Below are 27072 nucleotides of genomic sequence, written 5' to 3' on the forward strand. Positions count from 1 at the left end.
TTATAACTCCGTTTTGACCAAAAATGTAGTTACTGCAGTTAGACTTGTAGGACAGAATAGTGCTGACATAATATTATCTGTTTTGATTTGTGTTAGGAAATAGGATGGGGTTCATATCAGGATAAAGACAATTGTGGCTTTTATTTAGATAGATTGTCCTCATAGACTGTATAAAATAGATTGTCCTGCTATGTGAACTGGACATTCCTGTGTATTACCTGTGGAGAGCAGCACAAGGCTCAGATGAGTGAAACAGCCTCGGATAGAGCAGAGGAAGAAGGCTCAGACGTCACATGGAGCTCTGCATCCATCCAGCAGTAGCTGCTCACCACTAATCACACTACATTAACACAACTAGCTATACAAGCTAACACAGCCTGCTACATCACCCGGACTTCATTCACCATACGTCCGGAATCGCAAATTTGCCAGAAACAAACGGAGGATTCACAGACGGTGCAAAACGGGAAACAACATCACGGTCACTCTCAGATATCGTGGCCTCTTCTTGCATCCAGCTGGCAGCTACTGTGGCTAACTAGCGGAGCTAACGATAGAAGCTCTGCCTGGGCTAGCGGCAGGCTAGCCAGCTAGCTAGCTAGCTACTAACATCGCTGACGGTAGTTAGCTAGCTAGCGAGCTGTAGTAACTTGCGTCATGGATGAACTAGTCGTGGAAGTGAGGGGAACAAGTGGGGCCTTTTATAAGGTGAGTTTATCACTTTTATTGTGCTTTGTTACCTCAGCCACCACACCATGCACAAATACTAGGCTTACATACATGAAAGTGTCGTTACCTGCTGTTTGTCCGGGCCTCAGCTCCTCCACCGGGACGCTCAATATCTGTAAACAAAGCTCAACCTAGGGCCAAGATGCTGCTCTAACCTCAGTTCTGCTGGCTACATTTTGAGTTAATGGTGATGTAATTGTTGTAGTATTGATATTAATGTTGTTTTTTATTTATGTTATCTGTAAAGTGATTGGCAGGGGTTGCTAAATGCAACAATTCGGTCCTGGTTTGTGTTTTTTAAAGTAACAGCTAAGTTAATTGAGGATAACAGCAACATGGGTGTTGTTTTGCTTTGCCTCTGTGTTTCCCACATTGACCACTGGCAGGTAGCTGTTGTTGTATTAAGGCTGCTATCAGTTGTAGGGTTATTCTGAATACAGGCGTCAACAAGTAGGACGAACATCTATTTGGGGGTAATGCATTGGCTCTCAGATCATATTCTACTACAGAGTAGGGCTGGGCGATATGGACCAAAATTCATATCACAATATATTTAGGCTGAACATCGATATACGATATATATCCTGATATTTTTATCACATTGTGAGAGCAAATGTTCAGTCAAAGTCAAATATGACATTTCACAAGTAGTTTTTATTGAAGGTGTTTATTTACACGCTGGAGATTTTATAATATTTAGGAACTGAGTCACTAATACATTGCGTTACATGTATTTATCTGATGGTTTTACCCAGAACGACTTACAATAAGTGCATTCGACCATGTGGGTACAACTTAAAAACTGCAAGAATCATGCAAGAACACCAACTTTATCAAATATACTGATGTACTTCTGTGCTGCATTTAGATACAATAAGAGATAGCAAAGGTTTCTTTTTTCTCTTTTCTTTTTTTTTGGGCCAAGGTGCCCATGGTGTGAGTCATTTGAGTTTTCAAAGTAAACAGCTTAAAGTTGTGATTCTATTGGTAACAGCCAAAACATCTAATCTAATGTCAATATAGAAAATAATAAATTATATGCTTTTTAGTAAGAAATGCACCATAGTCCAAGATTAGGTGTGCACAATGTGGACTTTTATCATCAGATATTTTTTCTAGTAAATTACATTAAAAAACACAAACTAGGGCTGGGCGATACGGACCCAAAGTCATATCACAATATATTTAGGGTGAATATCGATGTACCATATAAATCAGATTTATAAGATATTAATATAGAGGTATGTTTCCTATGATCAGTGTCTGTAAATCCTGTTTAATTGTACCACAGTGGAAAAAATAATTGCTATTGGAATGATGGTGAAAGGTAAACAACTGTTAGGGAAATATACTGAGGCATCCAAAGTGAAAGTACTGCTGTGGGATTAAAGCCTAGTATTCCCAGTTTTTGTGGGTTGATCAGAAGATTGGGGAGAAACAAGGGAAGCAGGAATGACAAGGAAAGAAAAATATACAGATATATATTAACCAACATTTAAGAAGTCTTGTTTTGATTTGAAACCGTAATCTGCAAAGAGACTACAGCCATTAAATAAATGTATGATTGGCAGAAAAAAAGAAGAATGTTAGTAAAACAATGAATAAAATAGCTTCAGCTCTCATCCACTCACTGTCTACTTCAAGTTCCACAGTTAATATCAGACCAATGATCAACAGTGGATTAACTACTTTGGTTGCATAGTTAATTAAATCGAATTGTAATTGCTTCTAAGCTCTGTCATCTTTCTAAAGGTTTTGTAGTTTCAAGTCTAATGTAAGGAATATTAATCGAAGGAGTGTGCAGTACAACCATCAGAAATAACTTCTATAATGATATAATGAGTGTTTAGTTGGCTGGAAAACCATCCTGCCAACCTGTGCTGCACTGCACTGTAGCAATGATCGTTATGGAGCCTTATGCCGCATTCAATGCCGGGTGAAAGTAAAAGAAATCAAGAAAAAAAGTTTATTCTTTTGGATTTTTTTTGGCTCCAAGACAAGTTAAAGTTGGCACCGTCAGCAGTATATGTAATTAGTTGGGTGTGGCATTGGCCAAAAATCACTTTTGTAGATGCAAAGATATTTGGCATGCAGTTTGAACACCGTTTTATCATTTGGCAGGTTTAATTATAATTATAATTAAATTATAGCACGAAAAGGCAATTAGCCAATTTTCAGGATGGGATCCATAAAATCCTTTTTGGATTTGAAATGCATTTTTCATTATCACTTTACACTGAAAGGCAGACTTTGCCAACTGCTCAACTTTTGCTGCTGGCTGGATAATTATACTGATCCATTCTACAGTATTTGAATTACTGAAAAAATGCAGATGTGGGCTGTGATGCAGAGGTCCATTGCAAACATTGAGTCAGTCTCTGAGTTTATTCATTGAAGCGTTAAAAGCTCTCTCTGAATAACACACTCCAATACAATACCGTAGGTGGTGATTATTGATTTGCAATCTGCCAATGAAAACATTTTGGCTATACAATGACATGTCTCATTTGACAGTTTATGTCAAATAATTGAATTTGTATTATTAGGCCATATATGTTTTTGTTAGGGCTGGGCGATATATCGATATAAAAAATATATTGATATTTTTTAAAATGTGAAATGGAATTAGACCATATCGCGTATATCGATATAGTTTTTTTCTACTTTCTTTATATATAAATGCTGCCCTTACTAGGGTTTGTCATATTTAGTTATTTTGTAATGTTCGTTATTCTTTTCTCATATAAATATATTTATTTCAGAAAAAGATGGGCTTATTTTATTTCACAGGCTATTTTTATTTAAGATATTTTTTTATTTAAATGTGCACTTTATGGAGCTTTAATTAAAAAAAAGCTACTCCTGTTGTTATACAGTATTTATGTTCACTTAAATAAACGGTTTCAATAAAAGTACTTGTAGGGGTGGGCGATATGGACCTAAAAGAATATCACGATATTGAAGGCTATTTTTGCGATAACGATATTCTTGACGATATTAGGAAATATTTAAAAAGATATAGAAAACATGATTTTTTTTTTAGTCTGAATAGTTAAAAACCTAAAATGTAGTTTGAAGTGCAAATCTCAACAGTTGCCAAATACAAAAAAAAATTTACTCTTGACTCTTGAATATGAGAAAATAATAAAAATAACCATTTAGGGGTTCCGGGGGCTTATTTTAATGAAATTTTGTAAAGGAGAATAAAGGTTCTTGTATGTTTTATTTAAGGCATCTTATTTTGACAGTCTTCTTGTAAATTCTGTGGTGGATTCTCTTAACACACTGTACTCTTATTTTGAAAGCTGCATGTGTTTAGCGACAGGGAGTAAGTAGCTTTTTGTGATTAAAACAACTTTAACCACTACATCAAGAAGTAAGAACGTTGCCAATATCATGATATGCATTTTTTTTAACCATAAAAAAAATATACCGATATTATCATGAACGATACGATATGGCACACCCCTAAGTACTTGTGACATGTCATATTTGACTTTGACTGAACATTTGCTCTCACTGCGATTAAAATATCGGGATTTATATCGTATATCGATATTCAGCCTAAATATATCGGGATATGACTTTTGGTTCATATCGCCCAGCCCTAGTTTTTGTTTGTGTTTGTGTTTTTTAATGTCATTTAATAGAAAAAAAATATTTGAAGATATCTGTTGAAAAAGTCCACCTTGTGCACACCTAATCTTGGTATATAGTATAGTATATCTCCTAGCATATACTTTATTCTTTTCTATATTGACATTAGATTAGATGTTTTGGCTGTTACCAATAGAATCACAACTTTGAGCTGTTTACTTTAAAAACTCAAATGACTCACACCATGGGCACCTTGGCCCCAAAAAAAAAGAAAAGAGAAAAAAGTTGGTGTTCTTGCATGATTCTTGCAGTTTTTGAGTTGTACCACATGGTCGAATGCACTTATTGTAAGTCGCTCTGGGTAAAACCATCAGATAAATACATGTAATGCAATGTGTGAGTGACTCAGTTCCTAAATATTATAAAATCTCCAGCATGTACATAGAGCTGTTGGACACAGAGGTGTGTTTGTCCGTAGTTCACTTGGTAAGAAAGGACAATTTGATGCCTGAGTCCAGGACTTTAATCCCTGAAGTGGTAAAACTGGCACTTGTACAGGATTTAATAGAGCCAAATAGGACGGAGGTTATTGCGGATTATGTTTTTTGTTTTTGTTGTTATTGTTCAGTGTTTCATGACAAACTGAAACATTGTGAAACCTAAAGCAGTTTAAGACTGGTACGTTTTATTTGACTAAGGAAGTGGCTGTGTTAGTTTTTATTGACTAAGACGTAAAGTTTTATTAAGATAAGATAAGATATGACTTTATTTATCCCGCAGTGGGGAAATTTAGTTGTCACAGCAGCTCAAGATACAGACATATAGATATAGAAATCAGAATAAAGAATACAAAAAATAAGACATTACATTATTGTATTTTAGTGGATCGATGATCAACAATCATCGATCCAAAGAGGAAATATCAATACTAATGGTCATCATTTAGAAATGCCTTTATTTTGAAATTCCACCTTTATATTCATGTCATTAAAAAATCATCATCAAATGAGTAGAAGACCTTGTAAAATCTATCTTTCTATCGAAGGCCCCCGAATAAATGTAATCAACATTGTATTGAGGCCATTTGTCCAAACAATCATACGAAATCGTATCGTGATGAAACTATAGGTTATTATTATGTGAAAGGAATAGTCACAACTTTGGCTATTGTCTTAAATGATCACAGAAAAAAAAATCATGACAAAGTCCTCACAGTGGAAGGCTCTGACTAATCCAGACTCATAACAATTTCACTTCTCATTTTCTGACATTTTACAGAACAAACAATTCATTGAAATCAGTAGTCACTCATGAAAAAAAGCCAGTTGTATCCCAATAAGCCATTCTTCCACACACACACACACACACACACACACACACACACACACATTACACCAGCACAGTTTAATATGACATTTCATACTAAACCTTCTGCCTTTGCTGTTTATAGTCACTCAAATGTAATTTCTTCTTTTTAGTCTCAGTCCTGTAAGGAGTTTTGTACAGGCGTGGTTACAAGTGACGGAAGTCATAATATTAGTGTAATAGAAAAGCTTTCTCTGAATCATGGGGTTTTTTGGGGAATCTTTGCTTTTTGCAAGTTTTTTTTGCTTCGTTTCATCCATTACTGAATGTTAGCTTTCCAGGCTAATGCAACCCATATACTGGACTCTGTGTCTCTCCTTTTTCCTTCTAGGCATTGCATGTCCTAGTTGCAATACTTGACACACATGGACACAGACTGTGTGTACAACCAGAGAGAGACAGAGCCAAACCTGACTCAAGCCTAAAGAGAAGAATTTGGGCTGTTTTGTTGCTAACAGCTTTGGGCTTGAGTCAAATGTTTGTTGCAGAATGGAACCATTTTATGGACTGTTTAAACATGTATTCCAAACTCTGATTATTCTAATATTCATGTGATTGTTGCAGGCCTTCGTGAAGGATGTTCACGAAGGATCGGTCTCTGTGGCATTTGAAAACAAGTGAGTAATGTGCATACACACAAATATATATATATATATATATATATATATATATATATATATATATATAATTAGGGCTGGGTGATATATCGATAAAAAAGATATCATATATTGATAAACAGTCATGGGAAAAATGATTAGACCCCCCTTGTTTTCTCCAATATCTTGTTCATTTTAATGCCTGGTACAACTAAAAGTACATTTGTTTGGACATATATAATGATAACAACAAAAATATCTATAATAATAAGAATTTAATTAAAGAGCTGATATCTAGACATTTTCCATGTTTTTTTTCTTGTTTATGACTTTGGTTATCAAGAAAACCATGTTAAATGTCTAGATATCAGCTCTTAAATTGAACTCTTATGAGCTATTTTTTGTTTTTATCATTATATTTGTAACACAAATGAACCTTTACTGGTACCAGGCATGAACAAGAAATTGAAGAAAACAAGGGTGGTCTAATAATTTTTTCCTTCCTTGCTCCAGGCAAGCTGCTGCTTTTATTTAAGATATTTTTTATTTAAATTTGCACTTTATGGAGCTTTGATTTTTTTAAAAAGATACTCCTGTTGTTATACAGTATTAATGTTCACTTAAATAAATGGTTTCAATAAAGCTACGTGTGACATGTCATATTTGACTTTCACTAAACATTTGCTCTCACTTTGGGATAAAAATATCAGGATATATATCGTATATCGGATATATATCGTATATCGATATTCAGCCTAAATATATCTGGATATGACTTTTGGTCCATATCGCCCATCCCTAATATATATACTGTTGAATTTTAAGTTTTGCTAGTGGTGAAATTCTGCTTATTTTAATGATTGTGTATTGTGTGTCCCTCTGTCCCAGTTGGCAGCCAGAGCGCCAAATCCCATTCCAGGATGTGCGTTTTCCTCCTCCAACAGGGTTCTGCAAGGAGATAAATGAGAGCGATGAGGTCGAGGTGGGACACATTCAATACTTTCAGAACTGTTCCAGAAAATGAACATCAGATGGAGATTATTAAAATAGCAAAGGCATTCAGAGAATCAGAATCAGAATTACTTAAATAATCTCCAGGAGGAAATTGCTTTCGTTACAGAGACTCCAGTGCGAAAATATTAAGAATTATGAGATACAATAAATAAAATAAAACAAGTATACAATTTGTATACAAAGTATAAACAATATACACACACACACACACACACAATATAAGTTAATATATACATATATACAGTTATCAGAGTTCAGAATGAATTCAGGGGGAAAAAAGTAGTGCTGTGTAGGCAAACCGATTCTTAAAACTCAGAGAAAATGACCTCGAATTGGAAATAAGCGTGTGACTTGTGATGATGAGGAGAAGACAAGAAAAGGAAAATTCTGAGAAAAGAGCGGTAGCAATTAGGCTTTAAATTGTATTTTATTACTCTTTCATTTTTTCTTTGCTGTATTTGTTTGTCAAATTAAAAGAAAAACTATGAGCTGAAGGTACATGGTGTAATAGTCTCGAAAAAACACACTTTGGGGTAATTTAATGTTATTTCTTCTCTGAAATTGCCATGAAAAAGCATTTGTTCACTTCATAATTATTTTCTGAGTAAATCATTCAGTTTGTTTTGTATTACATTTATAGGCCTAGTACTAAAAGTCTCCTTTTTAGAAATGATTGAATAGGAAATGAGTCAACATCAGTTTATCTTTACATACATTTCGGTGCCAGAAAATCTCAGGTTTGGGTGATTTGTGGAAAGCTTTGTAAAAATGTGCTGTGTGTGTGTGTGTTTGTGTGTGTGTGTTTGTGTGTGTGTGTGTGTGTGTGTGTGTGTGTGTGTGTGTGTGTGTGTGTGTGTGTGTGTGTGTGTGTGTGTGTGTGTGTGTGTCAGGTATATTCCAGGGCCAATGACAAAGAGCCATGTGGATGGTGGCTGGCCAAGGTTCGCATGGTCAAAGGAGAGGTATGACTGCAGACTCCTAAATCCAATATCATCGTACAAGTAGCTGTTCAACATTGTCGATATTAATATACAGGTGCATCTCAATATATTAGAATATGATGGAAAAGTCCATTTCCAGTAGTTCAAGTCAAACAGCCCCAACCAATTATTGAGTCATATAGATGACATGCTTTTCAGAGGCCAACATTTACATATTAAACATACTTTTTAAAATTGGTCTTTCGTAATATTCATTTTTTTGAGACACTGAATTTTAGGTCTTCATTAAATGTAAGCCATAATCATTATAATTACAAGAAATTATGTTAAATAAATTAAGACATGAAATGTTTAATTCTGTGTGTAATGGATCTATATAATGTGTTATTTCCACTTTTTGAATTTAATTACTGACATAAATAAACTTTCTATAATATTCTAATTTATTGAGAAATATGATACTGTAAATATGATTAAATGTCATTATGGGTGTCTCACTCCTGTGAACAGAATTGAGATATTAATTTATGAACGACGTAATTTGAAGTTTTAATTCAGGCTAACCTGTCGCCATTTTTTCCCCTCTGGCCTGGTTTTACACTTTATCTCATCTAGTCTCTTTTTATTTTCGTGCTTCTAGCTCTCTTTTCCTCTTTTCTCTCTTTTTATCTTTCACATTCTTTCCACTAAGTTTGGATTATGTTATTCACCCGATGTCTATAACTTATGAATTGATGCAGTCGTTTTCCCTTTTTTTTAATGGCTTCTCAAAATGACATCATTCTCTTCTCTATGTCTGTGTAGTTTTACGTAATAGAGTACGCTGCATGCGACGCCACATTAAATGAGATAGTGACGCTGGAGCGGTTACGGCCTGTCAACCCGAATAAACCAGCCACCAAAACCACCTTCATCAAGATCCGACTGGACGTACCTGAGGATCTACGGCAGATGTAAGTTTGACATGACCCTTCTACAAGTTACCTTTTGGTTGGATCTAGGGCTGGGCGATATGGACCAAAAGTCATATCCCGATATATTTAGGCTGAATATTGATATACGATATATATCCCAAAATGAGAGCAAATGTTCAGTAAAAGTCAGAGCCAAATATGACATGTCACAAGTAATTTTATTGAAACCGTTTATTTAAGTGAACATAAATACTGTATAACAACAAGAGTACCTTTTTTTTTTTTTTTTTTTTTTTAAATCAAAGCTCCATAATGTGCACATTTAAATAAAAAATACCTTAAATAAAAGCCGCAGCTTGTCTGGAGCAAAGATCACAGTGCAAATTTTAACAATATCGATATATGCATATATATATCTTATATCTAAGATATATATATATCTTATATCTAATTCCATATCACATTTAAAAATATATCAATATATCTTTTATATCGATATATGGCCCAGCCCTAGTTGGATCCATTCCAGATCCCTGTATTGACTATGAAAGTTGAAAGTGAAGCAAAGAAAAGAGCGAGAGGGAGAGCAAAACACCAGAACATTTTAAAGTTTGGAAATTCAAGAGCATTTCAGTTTAAACTAGGGATGGAAATAATATTTTTTAAGAGTATTTTTTTATCTTAATTCTATCTCTGACTGTGTATCAGTATCACTGAACTGAAACAGACGAGCGTTCAGTTCTGCGGCCGTACATCAATCAGCCAATGAACTGAGAATTATGTTGGATAAAGCTACAGTTTACAAACTGAAAGTTGCAAAAACAATTATAAAACACACAGAAATACAAGAGTATTAATTTGAGCAGAACTAGCTTAGCGTATCAAACCTTGCTAGCATGAATTACTGAGTTTAATTTTATCCAAAACGTATTTAAACACAAAACACATTTGAATATGAAGATTACTGTGAAAACTAACCTCATACCTCTTCGGGGGCTAAAACATAAAATATTGAATTCCTTGACGTTATTTTTACAGTTTAATCTCAGTTGAGTTAGTTTTACGATCGACAGGAAGTCTGCTCGTCCTTTCAAAGTAAACATTATAGATAATCCAGTTGGCAGGTTTCTTCCAAATGCCCATTCCTAGTTTAAAGCAATTAGACTTGTGCACGAGCTGCTCAGTTTTACAGGAACCCTTGATGAATTGATGGTATGTGCACACGTATTTTTAAATAATCAGTAATGATGACTAAATTATTTAGGGAAATGAATTACCTTAATTATGTTAATTATTTGTGTAACTCTGTGTTGACAGGTGCTCCAAGGAATCAGCACACAAAGACTATAAAAAGGCGGTGGGAGCGTTCAGTGTCACCTACGACTCGGAGAAAAAGCAGCTGGTCATTTTGGTTGGTTGAATCACTTTTTTATTTGACCTTTGACCCCAAAAATGTAGTTACTGCACTCTGGTTTTGCTGTAAAATGTTCTAATAGTAATGCACAAGCAGAGTGCAGTAACTATAATGTTGTCTTCTTTCTGCTTTTATATTTAGTTTTCAGTGAATAAACATTTTCAAATTGATTTTGTTATGAATATTTGAAAGTGTTTAACAACTCTATTCAAAGATTTGTGTATTTTAGACTTAATATTGTAAAGACATGTTATATTTTAGTCTTAATATAATTTCTCACTTTTTTACTTCATCACTATCTAGATAATAATTTCCCAATCAAATAAACATATGATTTCTGTTATTCTTGTCTTCACTATTCAACACAATGAAGAAATACAAGGCTACATTGCTTTTGTTTTATGTTTAAATGTGTATATGTATGAAAATCAGACCGTGGTAAGTGCAATTACTGCTGCTTTGGTTTTGAGTTGGATTTGTAGTTACTGCAATTTTAATATCATTACTTCTCTGAAATAAAACAAAATTTAAATCTTAAACTTTGTCACAAGATAAAAGACACATCAACAAGTTTCTTTTTTAGTTATAACTCAATTTCGACCAAAAGTGTAGTTACTGCAGTTAGACTTTGTAGGGCAGTATAGAGAGCACATGAAATTATGCATTTTTGTAGGCCAACCCAGAAGTAGCATCTCCATGGGGTCTGTTGAGAATTCTCCTATGGGATTTTTGCAGAAAATAAGCTCTGTGGCAAACACGTCTCTGATGGTGACACGTTTTGTTTAGCAGGATCATTTTCACAGATGAACACCACTTTTATGATGTTTGAAGCACTAATGCAGCCGTCAGAAGTAAAAAGTTCATATTATGCTGTCGTGAACTACTCAACAGTCAAAACTGTCACTACTGTTGTGCTTAAGAAGGTCTTTGACAAGCTAGTTAATCCATAGACTAATAAATTGTTTATTAACATAATTTACACTAAGAGTTTGCAAGAGCTCTGAAAAACATGAGTAGAGGCTATGAGGCGACTAGTGAGAGAGTTCAAGTCTATGTCTCGCGTGATTTATTTTTTAATTTCATTTATCCTTTATTTATCGAGGAATCATTGAGGGCAACCCCTCAATTACAATGATGTCGAGAGTACAGAGAAAACACAAAACAGCACAGACAAAAACATATGCAAAAACATTAAAAACAGTTACAGTGAAAGGCAGAGTTCTTGGTTATCTTAGGGCGCTTTCACACCTATCTCGTTTGGTCCGGACTTTCGGACTTTTCAGTTTGATCCGAACCTAAATTCCAGGTGTGAAAGGTGCCGCGGACCACGGTCCGGGCCAAAGGACCAAAGTTTGGTCCGACCAAAAGAGGTGGTCTCGGTCCGGACCAAACGAACCAAGGTCTCGGACCTTCGTATCAATGACAGGAAGTTTTTTTCTTCTTCTGCTCTCGAATTACGGTACTTGCGAATACCAAGCACTCTTACGTATTGCTCATTAAGCTGGTGCTGCTGGTAGCAAAAGACCAGCAAAAGTATTTGTTGTGGCGATCTGCCTGGAGGTGCAGCTGCGTGTGTGTGACAGCGGCCGTGCTGCTGCATGCGCGCTACGGCGTGTGCGTTGCTACGCGACTAATCAGCGGCAAGGTAACACAAGACCAAGGACAAACATTTAATTGTGTGCACAACGGAGCTGAGGACAGCAGCAGAAACCTTCACTGCCACAAGACTGAAATAACGCATGGGAAAAGGACTCAAACGGAGTAAAAGGTGGCTCGCTGGATTCATTTTGTGTAAGCAAGTTAAGGAAGTGACACTGACGTCAGATGCCGGCCGGCCTAACAACGCAGCGTAACCAAAACAAAATGAGCCGCGGAAGTACATAGGGAGATGACGTGTCCAGTAGAATTGTCTTGTAAAGTCCGTTCTTCTTTTTGCAGTGTGAAACCAAAACCAACCGGACCAAATGTATACAATGTAACAGAACACGGACCTTGGTCCGGACTTTCAGGTGTGAAAGCACCCATAGTTTTAAACTGGCCCATAGTTATAATTGTGTTGAGTTTGAATGAATGTTGTAAGATGTTCCAGATAGATGCAGCAGAAAAACTGAAAGCAGTTTTTCCAAATTCAGTATTAGTCCGGGGAACATTGAGCATTAAGCAATCACTAGAGTGTGTTGGATAATTACTGTGTGACCAGTTTAATAAAGTGCTGAGGTATGGTGGCATGTCGCCTATCAAGACTTTATAAATGAGGAGGAACCAGTGCATGTCTCATCTCACGGATAAAGGTGCCCATCCCACCTTGTTGTATAGGATGCTGTTGTAATGTCCCGACAACCACTGTAGTCTCATTTAGCCTCTTGTTAGTAACCGTCTATTTAAGGACACATAAAAACTCTAAAATTCACAAGTGGGAGTATTTGCTAATGTATTTTATGTCGACAACAAAACGTGAACATCTCTTCAGCTTGTTTTAGCCACAGACCTTATTTCAGAAATCTAACCACCAACGCATTCAAAATCCTCACTGAGTTTGAGAGGTTAGACCTTAGGGAGCTAAAATACTAACTTACTTCTAGGTTTAAGAACTCAATCCTGTGGCGCCCTATTTACATTTTTACAACCTCCTCCTCCAACCACTGCTCTGTTAAAACAGTATGTAGTTCAAGTTTGACTGAATATTTGTCACCTTACTGTTGGTCTCAGCTGAGTCCCTCATGGCCTCCCAGGTGTGCTGAGGAGTGCAGAATTTGAGAAATATTTTAAATGATACATGAAGAATTAAGATAACTTAATGAAATATCAATATTTTAATGATTTTTGGATTTTGTTGCATATGATTAGTTCAAGGAAAGCTTTGGGAAAGATTTGACAAATTAATTTCTGTTTTTAAACTCTGGCTATGTCAAATGGTACAATTTTGGCCTTTTTTTGGGGGCTTGGAGGGTTAAATTACTTTTTATACACATAATCTAATTCTTTACTCTGCCATTGATTCTGTTTGATTAGTACATCCTGTGAGTGGCTTACAGCAATACCACATAATGTTTTCAGTTCACCTGCATCAGAAACATATTTGAAAGTCAGATTTTTTTTTTTTTTGTTCTTTGTTTGATTGTTCTCACAGTCTGTGAATGAGGTCACAACAAAGCGGGCCAACATGATGAGCGACATGCACTTCAGGAGCCTCCGCACCAAACTGTCGCTCATGCTGAGGAACGAAGAGGCCAACAGACAACTGGAGGTACACACACACACACACACACACACACACACACACACACACACACACACACACACACACACACACAGCTCGCACACACAATATGAGGCAACTGCAACTTTGAATATACGTGTCATTTATGATAATGTGATCGTTAGCTTTATTAAAGGATTGTCTACCACAGTGGTTCTCAACCTTCTGTCAGTAATGTACCCCCTTTGAAATATTTTTTCAGCCAAGTACCCCCTAACCATGGCAAAGCATTTTTGGTTGAAAAAAAAAAAGACTTAAAAACAGAGCGCTGTGCCATCAGTGTCTGATTTATTAAACTTTGGAACTGATAAACACATACAAAATTAAAACATTTGGAAAAAAAAAATCTATTTCAAACATTGTAAATGTTAATAATCCATGACTAAATTTATTACAAATATTTCTCATCACTAAAATGTAGTGATTAAAACTAATGTAGTAAAAACAGTGAGCATATAACCATTTAAAACTATAACTGCTACGCTTCAACCACGACTCCATCTTTGAGTTTTCAAGTGATTGACAGGTGATGCCAGGTGGCATATGACAGGTTGGGTCGAACCATCCTGGTATGGGGGAGACTCTGGGTTTTTACGAGAATCAAATTGAATAGCCTACTGAATATAAAATAAATTTTATGAACTTAAACTTATATTTTCCTCAAATATTTATCAAATCATTATTTTTAAAGGATTTTTGCATGGATGGTACTTTTTAAATGTATATTTTAAAATCTCACGTACCCCCTGGAGTGCCTTCACGTACCCCCAGGGGTACGCGTACCCCCATTTGAGAACCACTGCTATACCAGAATCACTTAACTGTTACTTGCTCAGTTATGTTGTTTTTTGCTCGTATTTTCTGTTTCTACAGAGTTCCAGACAGCTGGCGTCACGGTTTCATGAACAGTTTGCGGTTCGGGACGATTTAATGGGTCTGGCCATCGGGACGCATGGGGCCAACATTCAGCAAGCACGTAAAGTCCCTGGAGTCACCAACATAGACCTGGACGAGGAAACGTGTACCTTTCACATATACGGAGAGGTAGGAAGTCTCTAGGATACAGGTGCATCTCAATAAATTAGAATATAATAGAAAAATTCATTCATGTCAGTAACTCGATTAAAAAATTGGAAATAACATTATATAGATCCATGACACCCAGAATTTTACATTTGCAATTTGTCCAATCAGAGCATTTACAAATTAGTGTGATGCTTCATGCCCGTGGTTTGTCTCAGGACCAGGATGCTGTCCGTGTCGCAAGAAGTTTCCTGGAGTTCTCTGAAGATGTCATCAAAGTTCCCAGGAACTTAGTAGGTGAGAAAACCACTCAATGAGATCATTCATGCGGTAACTTAAATTAGTTTATTTATTCATTGATGTTCCTTTTACTACATGCAACAACTTGTTTAACCTATTTAACATGCTAAAATATATTTTATCCAATGTGCAATATCTGTAAAAATGTTAAATACTTTCAGTCAAATAAACAAACAAATAAATCCCAAAGAGCAGTAATGTATGTATTGAATGTGTATAGAATTTAATTTAAGAATTTGTGTCTTATTTTTTATATTCTGTCTTCTATATCTATGTCTCTGTATCTTAAGCTGCTGTGACAACAAAATTTACCCACTGCGGTATAAATAAAGTTATATCTTATCTAGGGCTGCAACTAAGGATTGTTTTCATTATCGATTAATCTGTCGATTATTTAAACGATTAATCGATTAGTTGTTTGGTCAATAAAATCAGTGTTTCCCAAACCACAAGATGACGTCCTCAAATCTCTTGTTTTGTCCACAAACCAAAAAGATATTCAGTTTATTGTCATAAAGGAACAAAGAAACCAGAAATATTCACATTGAAGAAGCTGAAATCAGAGAACTTAAACCAATTATTTGATTATCAAAATAGTTGACTATTGATTAGTTTAATAATCGATTATTGTTTGATTAATCAAATAATTGTTGCAGCTCTAATCTTATCGTATCTTATCTTAATTATTTTAAGATTTAAGATTGTTACATTTCAAAGCCCTAGCAGACACTGATGATGTTCTTTCGCCCTGTAGGGAAGGTGATCGGCAAAAACGGCAAACTGATCCAGGAGGTGGTTGATAAGTCTGGGGTGGTTCGGGTTCGCATTGAGCCTGAGAATGACAAAAAGCCCTTAGCAGCAGCAGCAGCGGCAGCAGCAGCGGCAGCAGCAGATGAGGTCAGTGGGAAAGAAAGACCACACCTTTTTGTTTTACAGTATCCTGAAGTCAGGCTCCACCCTCATCCCTCTAAATCATCCACCTTTGATCCCAATGATGCGAGACAGTATCATTTAATCTTTCTTTCTCTATCTAAACCCTCTGTCACAGGGGATGGTGCCATTTGTTTTTGTGGGGACCAAGGAGAGCATCTCTAATGCTACAGTACTGCTGGACTATCACCTCAACTACCTTAAGGTGTGTACAATCCACAGTGTTAATGTTGGATCAATCCCACAGACTATGACTAAACATGCAACTATTTGTAGCTTTAACATCGGAAAATATTGTTGTTATATGACCCCAAAAAATACGAAATTTGGCTTGTGGTTTGTGTCCATGCTCCCTTTGCTTTCTGCAATAGTTATCACAGTCAGAGACAAGGGATGTGTATTTCAGTCGGAGGTCGGCTTGTTAAGAAGAGCCGCCGTTAGCAGCAGTTAGCTACAGTTAGCTCTGTAGCAGTACAGTGTGTATGTGCTGCTGCTACAGGAGGTGTTCACTTAGTGATCTCTGTTTGTTTACAACAAGCACCGGACACTCTGTGCACAGTTAGTGATGTCGTTAATTCACAATCACCATGTTTATGATCAGCGGAGACTCTGTGCATAATTAGCCATGCTGCTTTCAGCTGCTGACATTGTGCACAGTTAGCTTGGCATCTAGCCCGCCACACTGTGTATCATCAAATGCTACGCTGCCCCCGCGCCGAAGGCACCTTTAATCCAACTTTTTTTTCCCAGATATGATGAACTATTAGATTTTTTATGATTTAATGACTTATGATTTAATTTGAATATTCGAAAATCGATGCCCATCCCTAATAGGAAATGGAGATGGGGGGGAAGAAATCAATACAGCATTGTATCGCAATATTTTGCGTGTCGATATTGTATCAAATCATGGTCGCCAAGTATTGATGTTTAGCGTTAGTTTTTGCTGTTTTTTTTTTTTTTTCTGGAGGCCGTTGCGGGCTCACTTTAAAAATATACTGGAGATACTGGTATCATATGAAACTAGAAGATCTAAGGAATCTATAGACACTATCTATATGTGCGACAGGATATCGTGTCGGGAAATTGTTGAATTAACGCTGCAAAGTTACGATGGTTATAGCTCCATACTATAGACACTGGAACCAGGTATGTGACTCTATGGCGACGTTATTTCACAGACACAGCCATATATTGAAGCTATACAGAGCAGTGAAGCTTAGAGTTGAGAAAAGTTTGAATAAATTCTGCAGTTGTTGTCGTCCATACATGTTTGAAATAAAAAGACTGAAGTGAGATGAATAGACTGAGAATTCTGTCTTATTTGACAAAACAATTCTTGATTGAATTTAATGTTTTGGACAAAAAATGCAGTTAAACAGTTAAATCACAATATATTTTATCACAATACTCACCATATCGCAAAGTGCTTACACGCAATAATATCGTATCGCGGCTCAAGTATTGGGATAAAATCGTATTGTTCATTCACACCTCTAGTAGGAAACATGTGGATGACGTGATATCTAGGGATGGGTACCGAATTCGGTACTTTTATAGGTACCGACCAATTCCGTCGGTACTACCGAGTACCGATTCATGTAAAATCAAACGGTACCATGTTTCGGTACCTAAACGGTGTTAACTTTAGACTGAGCATTGATTTCAACCTGTTTTCGTTTGACGTCTTTGATTAACAAGCGTGCTGACGATCGCACTATTTTTATTTTTTCTATTTACCTCCTCGTCTGGTCCTGTCTGCTCACCGCGGCCACTAGCTGCTGCCCTCTTCCAACCCGGCGCAGAGACGAACAGCCCGGCTCTAGGACTGCTAGCCGCCAGCTGCTATCTCTCCAATGTCTCTACCCGGGCTTGGCCTTCGTCTGCCTCCAGATTGGACCTTCCTTACTCTGTTTGCTCTCTCCATTCTTCTGTAGACCAGTCATTAGCAGCCAGCAGCTAGCTGCTGCATCTCCGCTAATACTGCGCTCTTCAACTCAGGAATATTACCTGCCACTTTACTCCAAACTGCCTCGCTGAAATTAAATCCCTCGGACTCCTGCATCATCCTCGATATGTGCACAGAGCAGCCCGACTCAACTTTGTTTATTCCAACCATGCCGTGCCCACAATAATGTCTGACCGGTGCTCCGCCGCACAGCTACGATGTCATCACAACAAATCACACGTGCAACCTTTTTTTTTTTTTCTTCTCCATGCACTTGCCACCTGAGAGCGCTCCTCTGCATCCTTTGATAACACTGCAACCTTCATGTTACAAAATGCACGTTCACTCAACAATAAAGCACTGCTCATCCTGGATTTTATATTGTTTTGATATATTTATTAAAGTTTATATTTTGAGAAATAAATATGTTGAATTGAAAGAAATAGATTTTATTATTAAACAAATTAACATTTATTACCACATAAACAAACGCAAAAGTACCGAAAATTGGTACCGTTGAGTACCGGTACCGGTTCCCAGGTACTGGGTATCGGTACCGTATTGGTTCAAATGTGAAAGGTACCCATCCCTAGTGATATCTTACTACATGAATGATGCAAGAAATGATGCGCCATATACTTTAGACCGTTTTTATTGTAGGGCAAATAGCACAATTGCTCCCTGCTGCTTCAAGGCCATGAAGTGCAATACCTTGTGAAGCTTTCCACAACACTGAGATATGATGAAAAGGCAGGCTTCTAGTGTGCATGTAAACATACTAATTTTAATGTTTTTGTTTTTTCTGCCCACAGGAGGTGGACCAGCTTCGCCTGGAGCGTCTTCAGATCGACGAGCAGCTGAGGCAGATAGGAGGGGGAGGGGGAGGAGGAGGGACGGGGCCCCGAAACCTCAAAGACAAAACCTATGTGTTCGATAACGGCATGGGGCTGGGGATGGGGAGAGGAGCAGGAGGAGGAGGGAAGCCCTACGGAGGAGGAGGAAGAGGTGGCAGAGGGCGACGAGGAGGAGGTGCAGCTTTTGCCTCAGGTACAACGAAATGATCAACTTGTTGAAATCAATTACATCCATTGCTCCATTTTCAAATACTGTGCTTGTAGATACAGTTGAAACCAGAAGTTTACATACACTATATAAAAAGACACATATGCTTTTTTACTCACTGTCTGACATGAAATCAGACAATCACTTTTCCTGTTTTAGGTCCGTTAGGATTACCAAAATTATTTCTATTTGCTAAATTCCAGAATAATGAGAGAAGGATTTTTTAGACCATTTTTTATTACTTTCTTCAAAGTCAGAAGTTTACATACACTAACATTATTATGCCTTGAAACAATTTGGGAAAGCCCAGATTATGCTGTCATGTCTTTGGAAGCTTCTGATAGGTTTATTGACAACATTTGAGTTAATTGGAGACACACCTGTGGATATATTTTAAGGCACACCTGAAACACACTGCTTCTTTGTGTCAAGTCATGGGAAAGTCAAAAGAAATCAACCAAGATATCAGGAAGAGAATTGTGGACTATTGTGTAGACAAAAGCAAAAGACCTTGTGAAGATGCTGGCTGAAGCTGGTAAGAGTGTGTCATTATCCACAGTGAAACGAGTCCTGAGACATGGACTGAAAGGCCACTCTGCCAGGAAGACGCCATTACTCCAAAAGAAACATAAAAAAGACAGATTTTTGCGTTTTTGTTCAACGCGGCTCAAAATATTATAACATTTTCCCAACTGATTTGCTGTCTGCCTCTGATCCTGAGCCTGTCATCATCCTCTTTGCTCTTAAAAGTGGAAGTTTGCGCATAACTTTGTTGCATTATATTGAAACTGTGTTTCAGATTCATTCAAATGTGAGAGCTCATTGTTATGATGGTGATTATTTTATTATATGTGTGTTTTGGTCATTTGAGCATGATTAAACATGCCACCTTTAATATGGCTATAAAAAAATATATATATTTTTTGAAGGTGTGGGGGATTGGGGGTGCGTCAACCCGGTTGAGACATAGAAGGGGATGCGCGGCTAAAAAAGTTTGGGAACCGCTGATCCAAAGGTTAATTCCACGTTGTTTTTGCAAGGCAGTTTAAATGGAGTTTGACTCTTGTCCTCCCAGGCACCAACTCAGAAGCATCCAACGCTTCAGAGACGGAGTCGGACCACAAAGATGAGCTCAGCGATTGGTCGCTGGCCCCCACCGAAGAGCTGATGACAGGAGGCGGGACCCTGCCCAGACGGACAGATGGGAGAAAGCGAGCAGGTGGAGGAGGACCACGGGGACGAGGGGGGAGAGGACGAGGAGGCGGAGGATATAAAGGTAGATAGGGATTCTCATCAGCTGCCATTCATCTTTACAATCCACTTTATCACCTTTTCTCAACCACTTTTATAACTGCATTCCTGTTATTTTTCCACCATTTGACAGGAAATGAAGAATATTTTTTTAAGATAATGAATGAAGATTGTCATTATTGAAGTTATTATAAAGTAAACGAGAAAGAAGCAGAAATACAGGTGCATCTTTAAAAAATTAGAATATCATAGAAAAGTTTATTTATGTCTGTAATTAAATTCAAAAAGTGGAAATAACACATTATATAGATCCATTTCACACAAAATAAAACATTTCATGTCTTAATTTATTCTAATTAAGACCTCTAATTCAATGTCTCAAAAAATGTGAATATTACAAAAGACCAATTTTAAAAAGTCTGTTTAATATGTAAATGTTGTCCTCTGAAAAGTATGTCCATCTATATGACTCAATACTTGGTTGGGGCTGTTTGACTTGAACTACTGGAAATTGACTTTTCCTTCATATTCTAATGTTTTGAGATGAACCTGTAAATGTGTATAGTGTATAGTGAAGTGAAAATAAATAACACTTTGAGATGCTTTTCATTAAATTCTAGCGAGAAGAATGGGAAGAATTCAAGTAATGAGTTCCCTGCAGACCCTCTTTGCTGATACGTTCTCATTTTGAGTGTTTGCAAGTAAATGGTAAATGGACCTGCACTTATATAGCGCTTTTCTAGTTGCTTTGCGACCACTCAAAGCGCTTTACACTACAGACTGCGCTCATTCACCCATTCACACACACATTCATACTGGTGTCAGAGGCTACCCTAAACGGTGCCACCTGCCACCATTGGGAATTCATTCACACACCGATGAACACAGCACATCGGGAGCAATTTGGGGTTCAGTATCTTGCTCAAAGATACTTCGACATGTAGGCTGCCATGGTCAGGGATCGAACCACCAACCCTTTGGATGGGGGCCAACCAACTCTCCCAACTGAGCCCTCAGTCTGGGCTACCCACATTTATATTGGGGGGGAAAAAAATAAGTTACCCTGACATAAATGTTACAAAGACAGACAGATTTAACCCCATGGTCACATTGTCAGTGGTTTTTGTTTCAACTTTAGTTAGTTTGGAACGATGTCGGCCTGTCACGATAATTACCATATCGACTTACCGTTTGACTTCTAAAATGGACACAATAGTTTTTTTGTGGACTCGATATATTGTTGTTTACGTGCGTGTTTGTTTACATAAGCTATCAACATTTCAGCCATTCGTGACTGCCCTGCCTCTTAAAGGAGCTACGCCACTCTTTTTCATGCCACTCACCACTTTTTCTGCTTTTTTGTGTTGTCTTTACAGTCATGCTGCAATGCACATGCTGTACCAATTGCCGAAAAATAACTATATTTCCCAAGCAGCCATTCCAGCTGTTCATATGTTATTTATAATATAAAATAATATAATACATAATATTTGTTTTAGTGCAGTTTTTTGTTAACAGAGCCTTAGAGTCTATTTTATTTGTTTTGGTTGTCATTTATCTATGTTTTTTTTAATCAAAATTCCAATGTTTAATATTCCTGAGATTAAAAAAATCATTGTTATGGAAAAAGTTTGTAGTTATTATGCTCTAATATTGTTATAAAACTAAAATGACATCAATGCAACGATACTACAGTTTATCATGATAGTTTCTGGTAAAATATAGCATCCTAAAAAATGTGTTATCATGACAGGCCTACAAGGTTGAAGCATTTTATAACACTTGATCTTTTTCTGTCCTGGTTTAGGTGACGACATGCAGTGGAGCGAGCCAAGACCTCGTCATGTCCGAGACCCCAAGACAAGAGTGCAGGAGGACACTCTACAGGTAACACACGCTAAATTGATCTTTTCTCCTGTTTAAATCCTGACAATATCTACAAAGCAGCCCTTTTTTAAGCTAAATTATTGGAGACCAAGAAAGTGATAGAAATGCCCACAGACATGTTTTTTTCTGATCGCTGCCTGCATTTATTTGTGTCTCAGTAGGGAATAGGTGGCCAAAACTCTGTGACACATATTTGGTCCTACTTTTAGAACCAGGAATGATGCACATTTCTTCTCATGCTTTCTTAGCCAGTGAATTACAAGGCCTGCACTGATGTCTTTTTGTTTTTTTGTTTTGTTTTTTTTTTACATTTGAAGCTTTTATTGAGGTTTTTCAATGAAGCTTGGAATGCTTTAATGTCATTTTCTGAGGTCATCACCTTAAAAAAAAAAAGTTTTTTCCATCCTTGCACAAAATCCTCGATTTGAATAAAGTGTCTCATCGGATTTATTTGTGGCAGCCGGCCACAATATCAACATTTTTTTCTACTAAAAATCTTTTTTCACTGTAAAGCTGTGCAGTGATTTACTCAGCCCCTCCTTGCCTCACCTCCTCCCTCTCTCTCTCTCTCTCTCTCTCTCTCTCTCTCTCTGTCTCAATTCAGTCTCTCTCAATTCAATTCAATTGGCTTTATTGGCATGACTTAACACTGTACATATTGCCAAAGCAAGCGTCAGAAGTTTAAAAAAAAAAGATAACAGTAAGGAAAGCAATGTTTACAATAAATTAATTATAATTAAGAAAAAACTAATAACAATAAAAGAAAGCAATACTCACAATAAATTATTCTAATTCTATCATTCATTTTAAAGGTATTAAGAAAATAAAAACTAATAAAAATAAAAGAAAGCAATATTTACAAAAAAGTATAATTCTATCATTCATTTTAAAGGAATTAAGAAAAAACTAATAACAATAAAAGAAAACAATATTAACAATAAATTATTATAATTCGATCATTAATTTTAAAGGTATTAAGAAAAGAAAAACTAATAACAATAAAAGAAAGCAATATTTACAAAAAAGTATTATAATTCTATCATTCATTTTAAAGGAAATAAGAAAAGAAAAATCTAATGACAATAAAAGAAAGCAATATTTACAATCATTGAATTACAATCAAAGTCTCTCTCTGTCCCTCTCAATTCAATTCAATTCAATTCAATTGGCTTTATTGGCATGGCGTAACATTGTATATATTGCCAAAGCAAGCATCAGAAAAAAAGATAACAGTAAGGAATTTTGAAAGCAATATTTACAATAAATTATTATAATTCTATTATTCATTTTAAAAGAAAAGAAAAACTAATAACAATAAAAGAAAGCAATATTTACAATCATTGAATTATAATCAATTACAAACCTCTCTCTCTCTCTCTCTCCCTCTTTCTCTCTCTCTCTCTGTTCAGCAGACCACAAATGAAAGTAGTGTTGTTTCTCAATTTGGATACTTTTGTTAGTACACTTCCGTGCAATTCAACGTGTACACTATGTACTTACTTGTGTAGAACATTAATTTCAGGTGAAGGTGAAAACAGGTGAAACAAGCTTGTCCACTGGACAGAGGATTAGCTAGCTGGCCCACCCACTCTCCCAGTTCATCATGCATTTGATCTTATTTCCTCTCCACTTGTAGCTGTGAACTGTGGAACCAGACTGTACTTATTTTCTTTCTCCCACAGATCCGTGTGGACGGTAACAACGAGCGCAGCGTGCAGCACTCCTCAGGGGGCCGAGGAGGAGGAGGAGGAGGAGGAGGGCCTTCCTCATCCCAGGGTGGCATCAGTGTGGGTGGTGAGGGCCCAGCGCGCCACCACCATCAGAGACCCATCAGAGACCGAGGGATGAAGAAGGACAAACAGGACGCTCCTCCGCTGGTGAACGGAGTGTCGTAGATCCACCACTGGAGGACCTTCTCACTTAGACCCACACACACTCAGAAATACACACAGGCAACTCGTCATAAACCATCTTAGTCTTTCTCGTTTTTTTTTTCTTTCTCTGTCTCTGTCAAATACATGAATACACATATTTCATCAGCATGGAAGAGTAGTGAAGTCGTAGACCGGAGGCAATCTAGTATCTGCTGGTCTGCTCTGTTGAGGTGTTTGAGTGTGCTGTTCGGGTTTGTTCCTGACTGTTCCACTATCTCCTGTTCTTCTCTGCAGCGGCGAATAAAAGAAACAGTACTTTTTAGATAAAAGGAAACAAGAAGAGAAGGGATTTGACTATAGCTCATCCCTCACAGAGGCATTAACCCAAAACATGCTCCCTTACCCATCAAAGGCAAAATATTGTTTGGTGTTGATTTTTAAAATCATCTAAAGTGGATGATTTCATTTTTTTGCCACTGCCCCGTTTGGACTGTCTCACACCAGAAAAAAAAGAAATGTAAAGAAAATAATACATTTTTGGTGGTCCAATCCTCCAAAATCCAACACTTGGGAGTCAGCTGTAACACAGCATTGCACTTATATTATAACTATACCGAGTAGAGGTGTCATTTAGCATCTTTCAGGTGCATCGCCAGAGAGACTATTGAACTTCATTAATCAATTCCAAAATACAAAATCTTTTTCACTTCTATGTATGGTCACACACAGAGCTTTCAGGCAAGGCAAAGCTGCCTTTGGGATCAGCAAAGTGAAGAGCAGTTCAAAGTGTTCGTGTGTTGGGATGGGTGTGCATGGGCAACGAAATTGCCAACAAATGCTTATCTCATTGTTTTAAATCATTTGTGTTTTGTTTCCTGTTGCCAAGATAATTCCTTCAGTTTCTTGGATTGTCAGACCAAGTATGACTTCAACAACATATAGATGGGGAACCATAAATCTGAGGCACTCTGATGCAAATAAATTGTTAACAAAAACATTCACAGAAGCAGAGACGCTCACTCCTAAGAGTCTTCAACAGGGTACCAAATGTCATGCACTGCTGTTATATTTAAAATTGATTACCTGTGACAGGACACACGACTAGGGCAAGAGTAACTGGGAATCCACAGTGACACTGAAGCGTTCAGTCTATTCACGCCACACCCACTCTGTTCTCTGTGTTCAGAGCAGCTCCTAATGTCCCCAACAGACAGTGAAGGGTAGAACTCTCTTTACACGGCTGAGTCATATCGGAAATTTACTGTACGAAATAGTTTTCAAATAGACTGCATGAGGATCGACAACATGTTTTTTTACAATCCGGATTGGCCTTTAAGGAATCACAAGAAACTAGATGCATAATAGCTACTGTAAATCTCAACACTCAATATAATTATTCTAAATTCAGCATACAATGAACAGAAACAGGTAATAACTGTCTTATTTATTCACAATGGTATACAGTAGTGATGTCCCAATGACGCCTCATGAACCATTTTCTTTATTTTCTGAGCCCACTAGATGGCGGTCTTGGTTTATAGGACAAGGTTCAACCAATGGTGTGCTTTTAGCTCTTGGTTGAACAGAGAGCTCCATCTAGTGGAGTCAGAAAATAAAGGAAATGGTTCGTAAGGCTTCATTTGCACATCACGAGTAAACCGTAATTCTAAAAGATATTCATGACTCATAACTGAAACCTTTACTGCAGTCATGAATAAAAAGCTTTGTGGTACAGTTAATCCAGATTTCTGCAGTTGTTCCCAGCAGCACTGGACTTTTTGTTATAATTCTCCGGAAGCTCATTTATCTCATTAATAATAACCTGTCACCAGGAGCCCACATCCTAGTACTCACTGAGAGGGCTGAGGCCATAAACTAGACCTAATCTCTAGTGATGTGCCAATGAAGCCTCATGAACCATTTTCTTTATTTTCTGAGTCCACTAGATGGAGCTCTAGGTTTATAGAAAAAGGCTCAAGCAATGGTAATTGAATGTGCTTTAAGCTTGTTGTTAAACAGAGAGCTCCATCTAGTGGGCTCAGCAAATAAAGAAAATAGTTCATGAGGCTCCATTGGCACATCACTACTAAGCTCTATAGATATCGACACATGAACGCAGCATCTGTAGGCATCAGTATAAGACTCTGGTATTGGAAGCGTTCTGGTTTGTAGTCTGAGTCTATTGGCCGTTGACATTAAAGAGGGCTTCAGTTGAGTGCAGGTACACAGTCTGTGTGGAAAACGACTGATTGGCCAAATTGCAATTTCGTAACACGTCAGCTATCTGATGACAACTTAGCTTTTTATTTATTTTTTTCCTTTCTGCATTTATGTGCAGATATGTGTTTACATAGATCAGCCAAAACGTCGTCCGGGCCTAAAACATCTATACAAGTATTGAAGTTGTAAATCAGACTGTAGAGAAATATCTAACCCCAGGAATATTGGCAGCTGCCCCCAGAGGCTAAACGGACGTTATGTGGTTGGTTTCGAGGTTAAGCTAGACTTAATTCGACTAGTTTCACTTACATTTTAACAAAGGACAGCAGTGAAATATTATGGTAACTTTTGCTTTCAGACAAACCTGATCAGGTCGCAGGATTAGGGCGGCAACATCGTGAATGTAGAACTGTCACCTGATAACATGAGCTTTTCTTTAATTTATGAAAACCTTTGTATTTAACCATTTTGGTTTGCAGTTGGAAAACCTGTTTGCAGTATTACTGTAGAAGAAACGTTTCAATGAGTTATACCTTGACAAAATAAAAATTTGGTGTACGTTTTATTCTTCCTGGTTTTCCAAGTTATTCTGGGCCCACCCCTCTTACTCAAACATTTTTATATTAATCTTATTTAAATCTTTTAGCTGCATTTTGTAAATGGTAGGGCAGTCTGACTTCTAACCAAAGTACGAAAAAAATGTAATTTTTTAAAATACAATATCAGGTCTTGTTCTGCATTGACCAAG

General features: G+C 37.1%; 1 protein-coding gene across 1 annotated transcript; it reads left to right on the plus strand.

The window, feature by feature from the left end:
* Positions 1 to 3: 3 nt before the first annotated feature.
* On the plus strand, positions 4 to 26889 carry fmr1 (fragile X messenger ribonucleoprotein 1). Its single transcript, XM_059346006.1, is given in 15 exon segments — positions 4 to 708; positions 6256 to 6308; positions 7176 to 7269; positions 8192 to 8263; positions 9047 to 9195; positions 10474 to 10567; positions 13701 to 13817; positions 14703 to 14873; positions 15071 to 15149; positions 15907 to 16195; positions 16197 to 16287; positions 18843 to 19077; positions 20168 to 20368; positions 22151 to 22230; positions 23913 to 26889. Coding segments are annotated over 15 exon segments (1989 nt in total). The 5' UTR covers positions 4 to 657; the 3' UTR covers positions 24126 to 26889.
* Positions 26890 to 27072: the final 183 nt, after the last annotated feature.

This window comes from Centropristis striata, chromosome 12 (genome assembly GCF_030273125.1).
Source record: "Centropristis striata isolate RG_2023a ecotype Rhode Island chromosome 12, C.striata_1.0, whole genome shotgun sequence".
NCBI lineage: Eukaryota > Metazoa > Chordata > Actinopteri > Perciformes > Serranidae > Centropristis > Centropristis striata.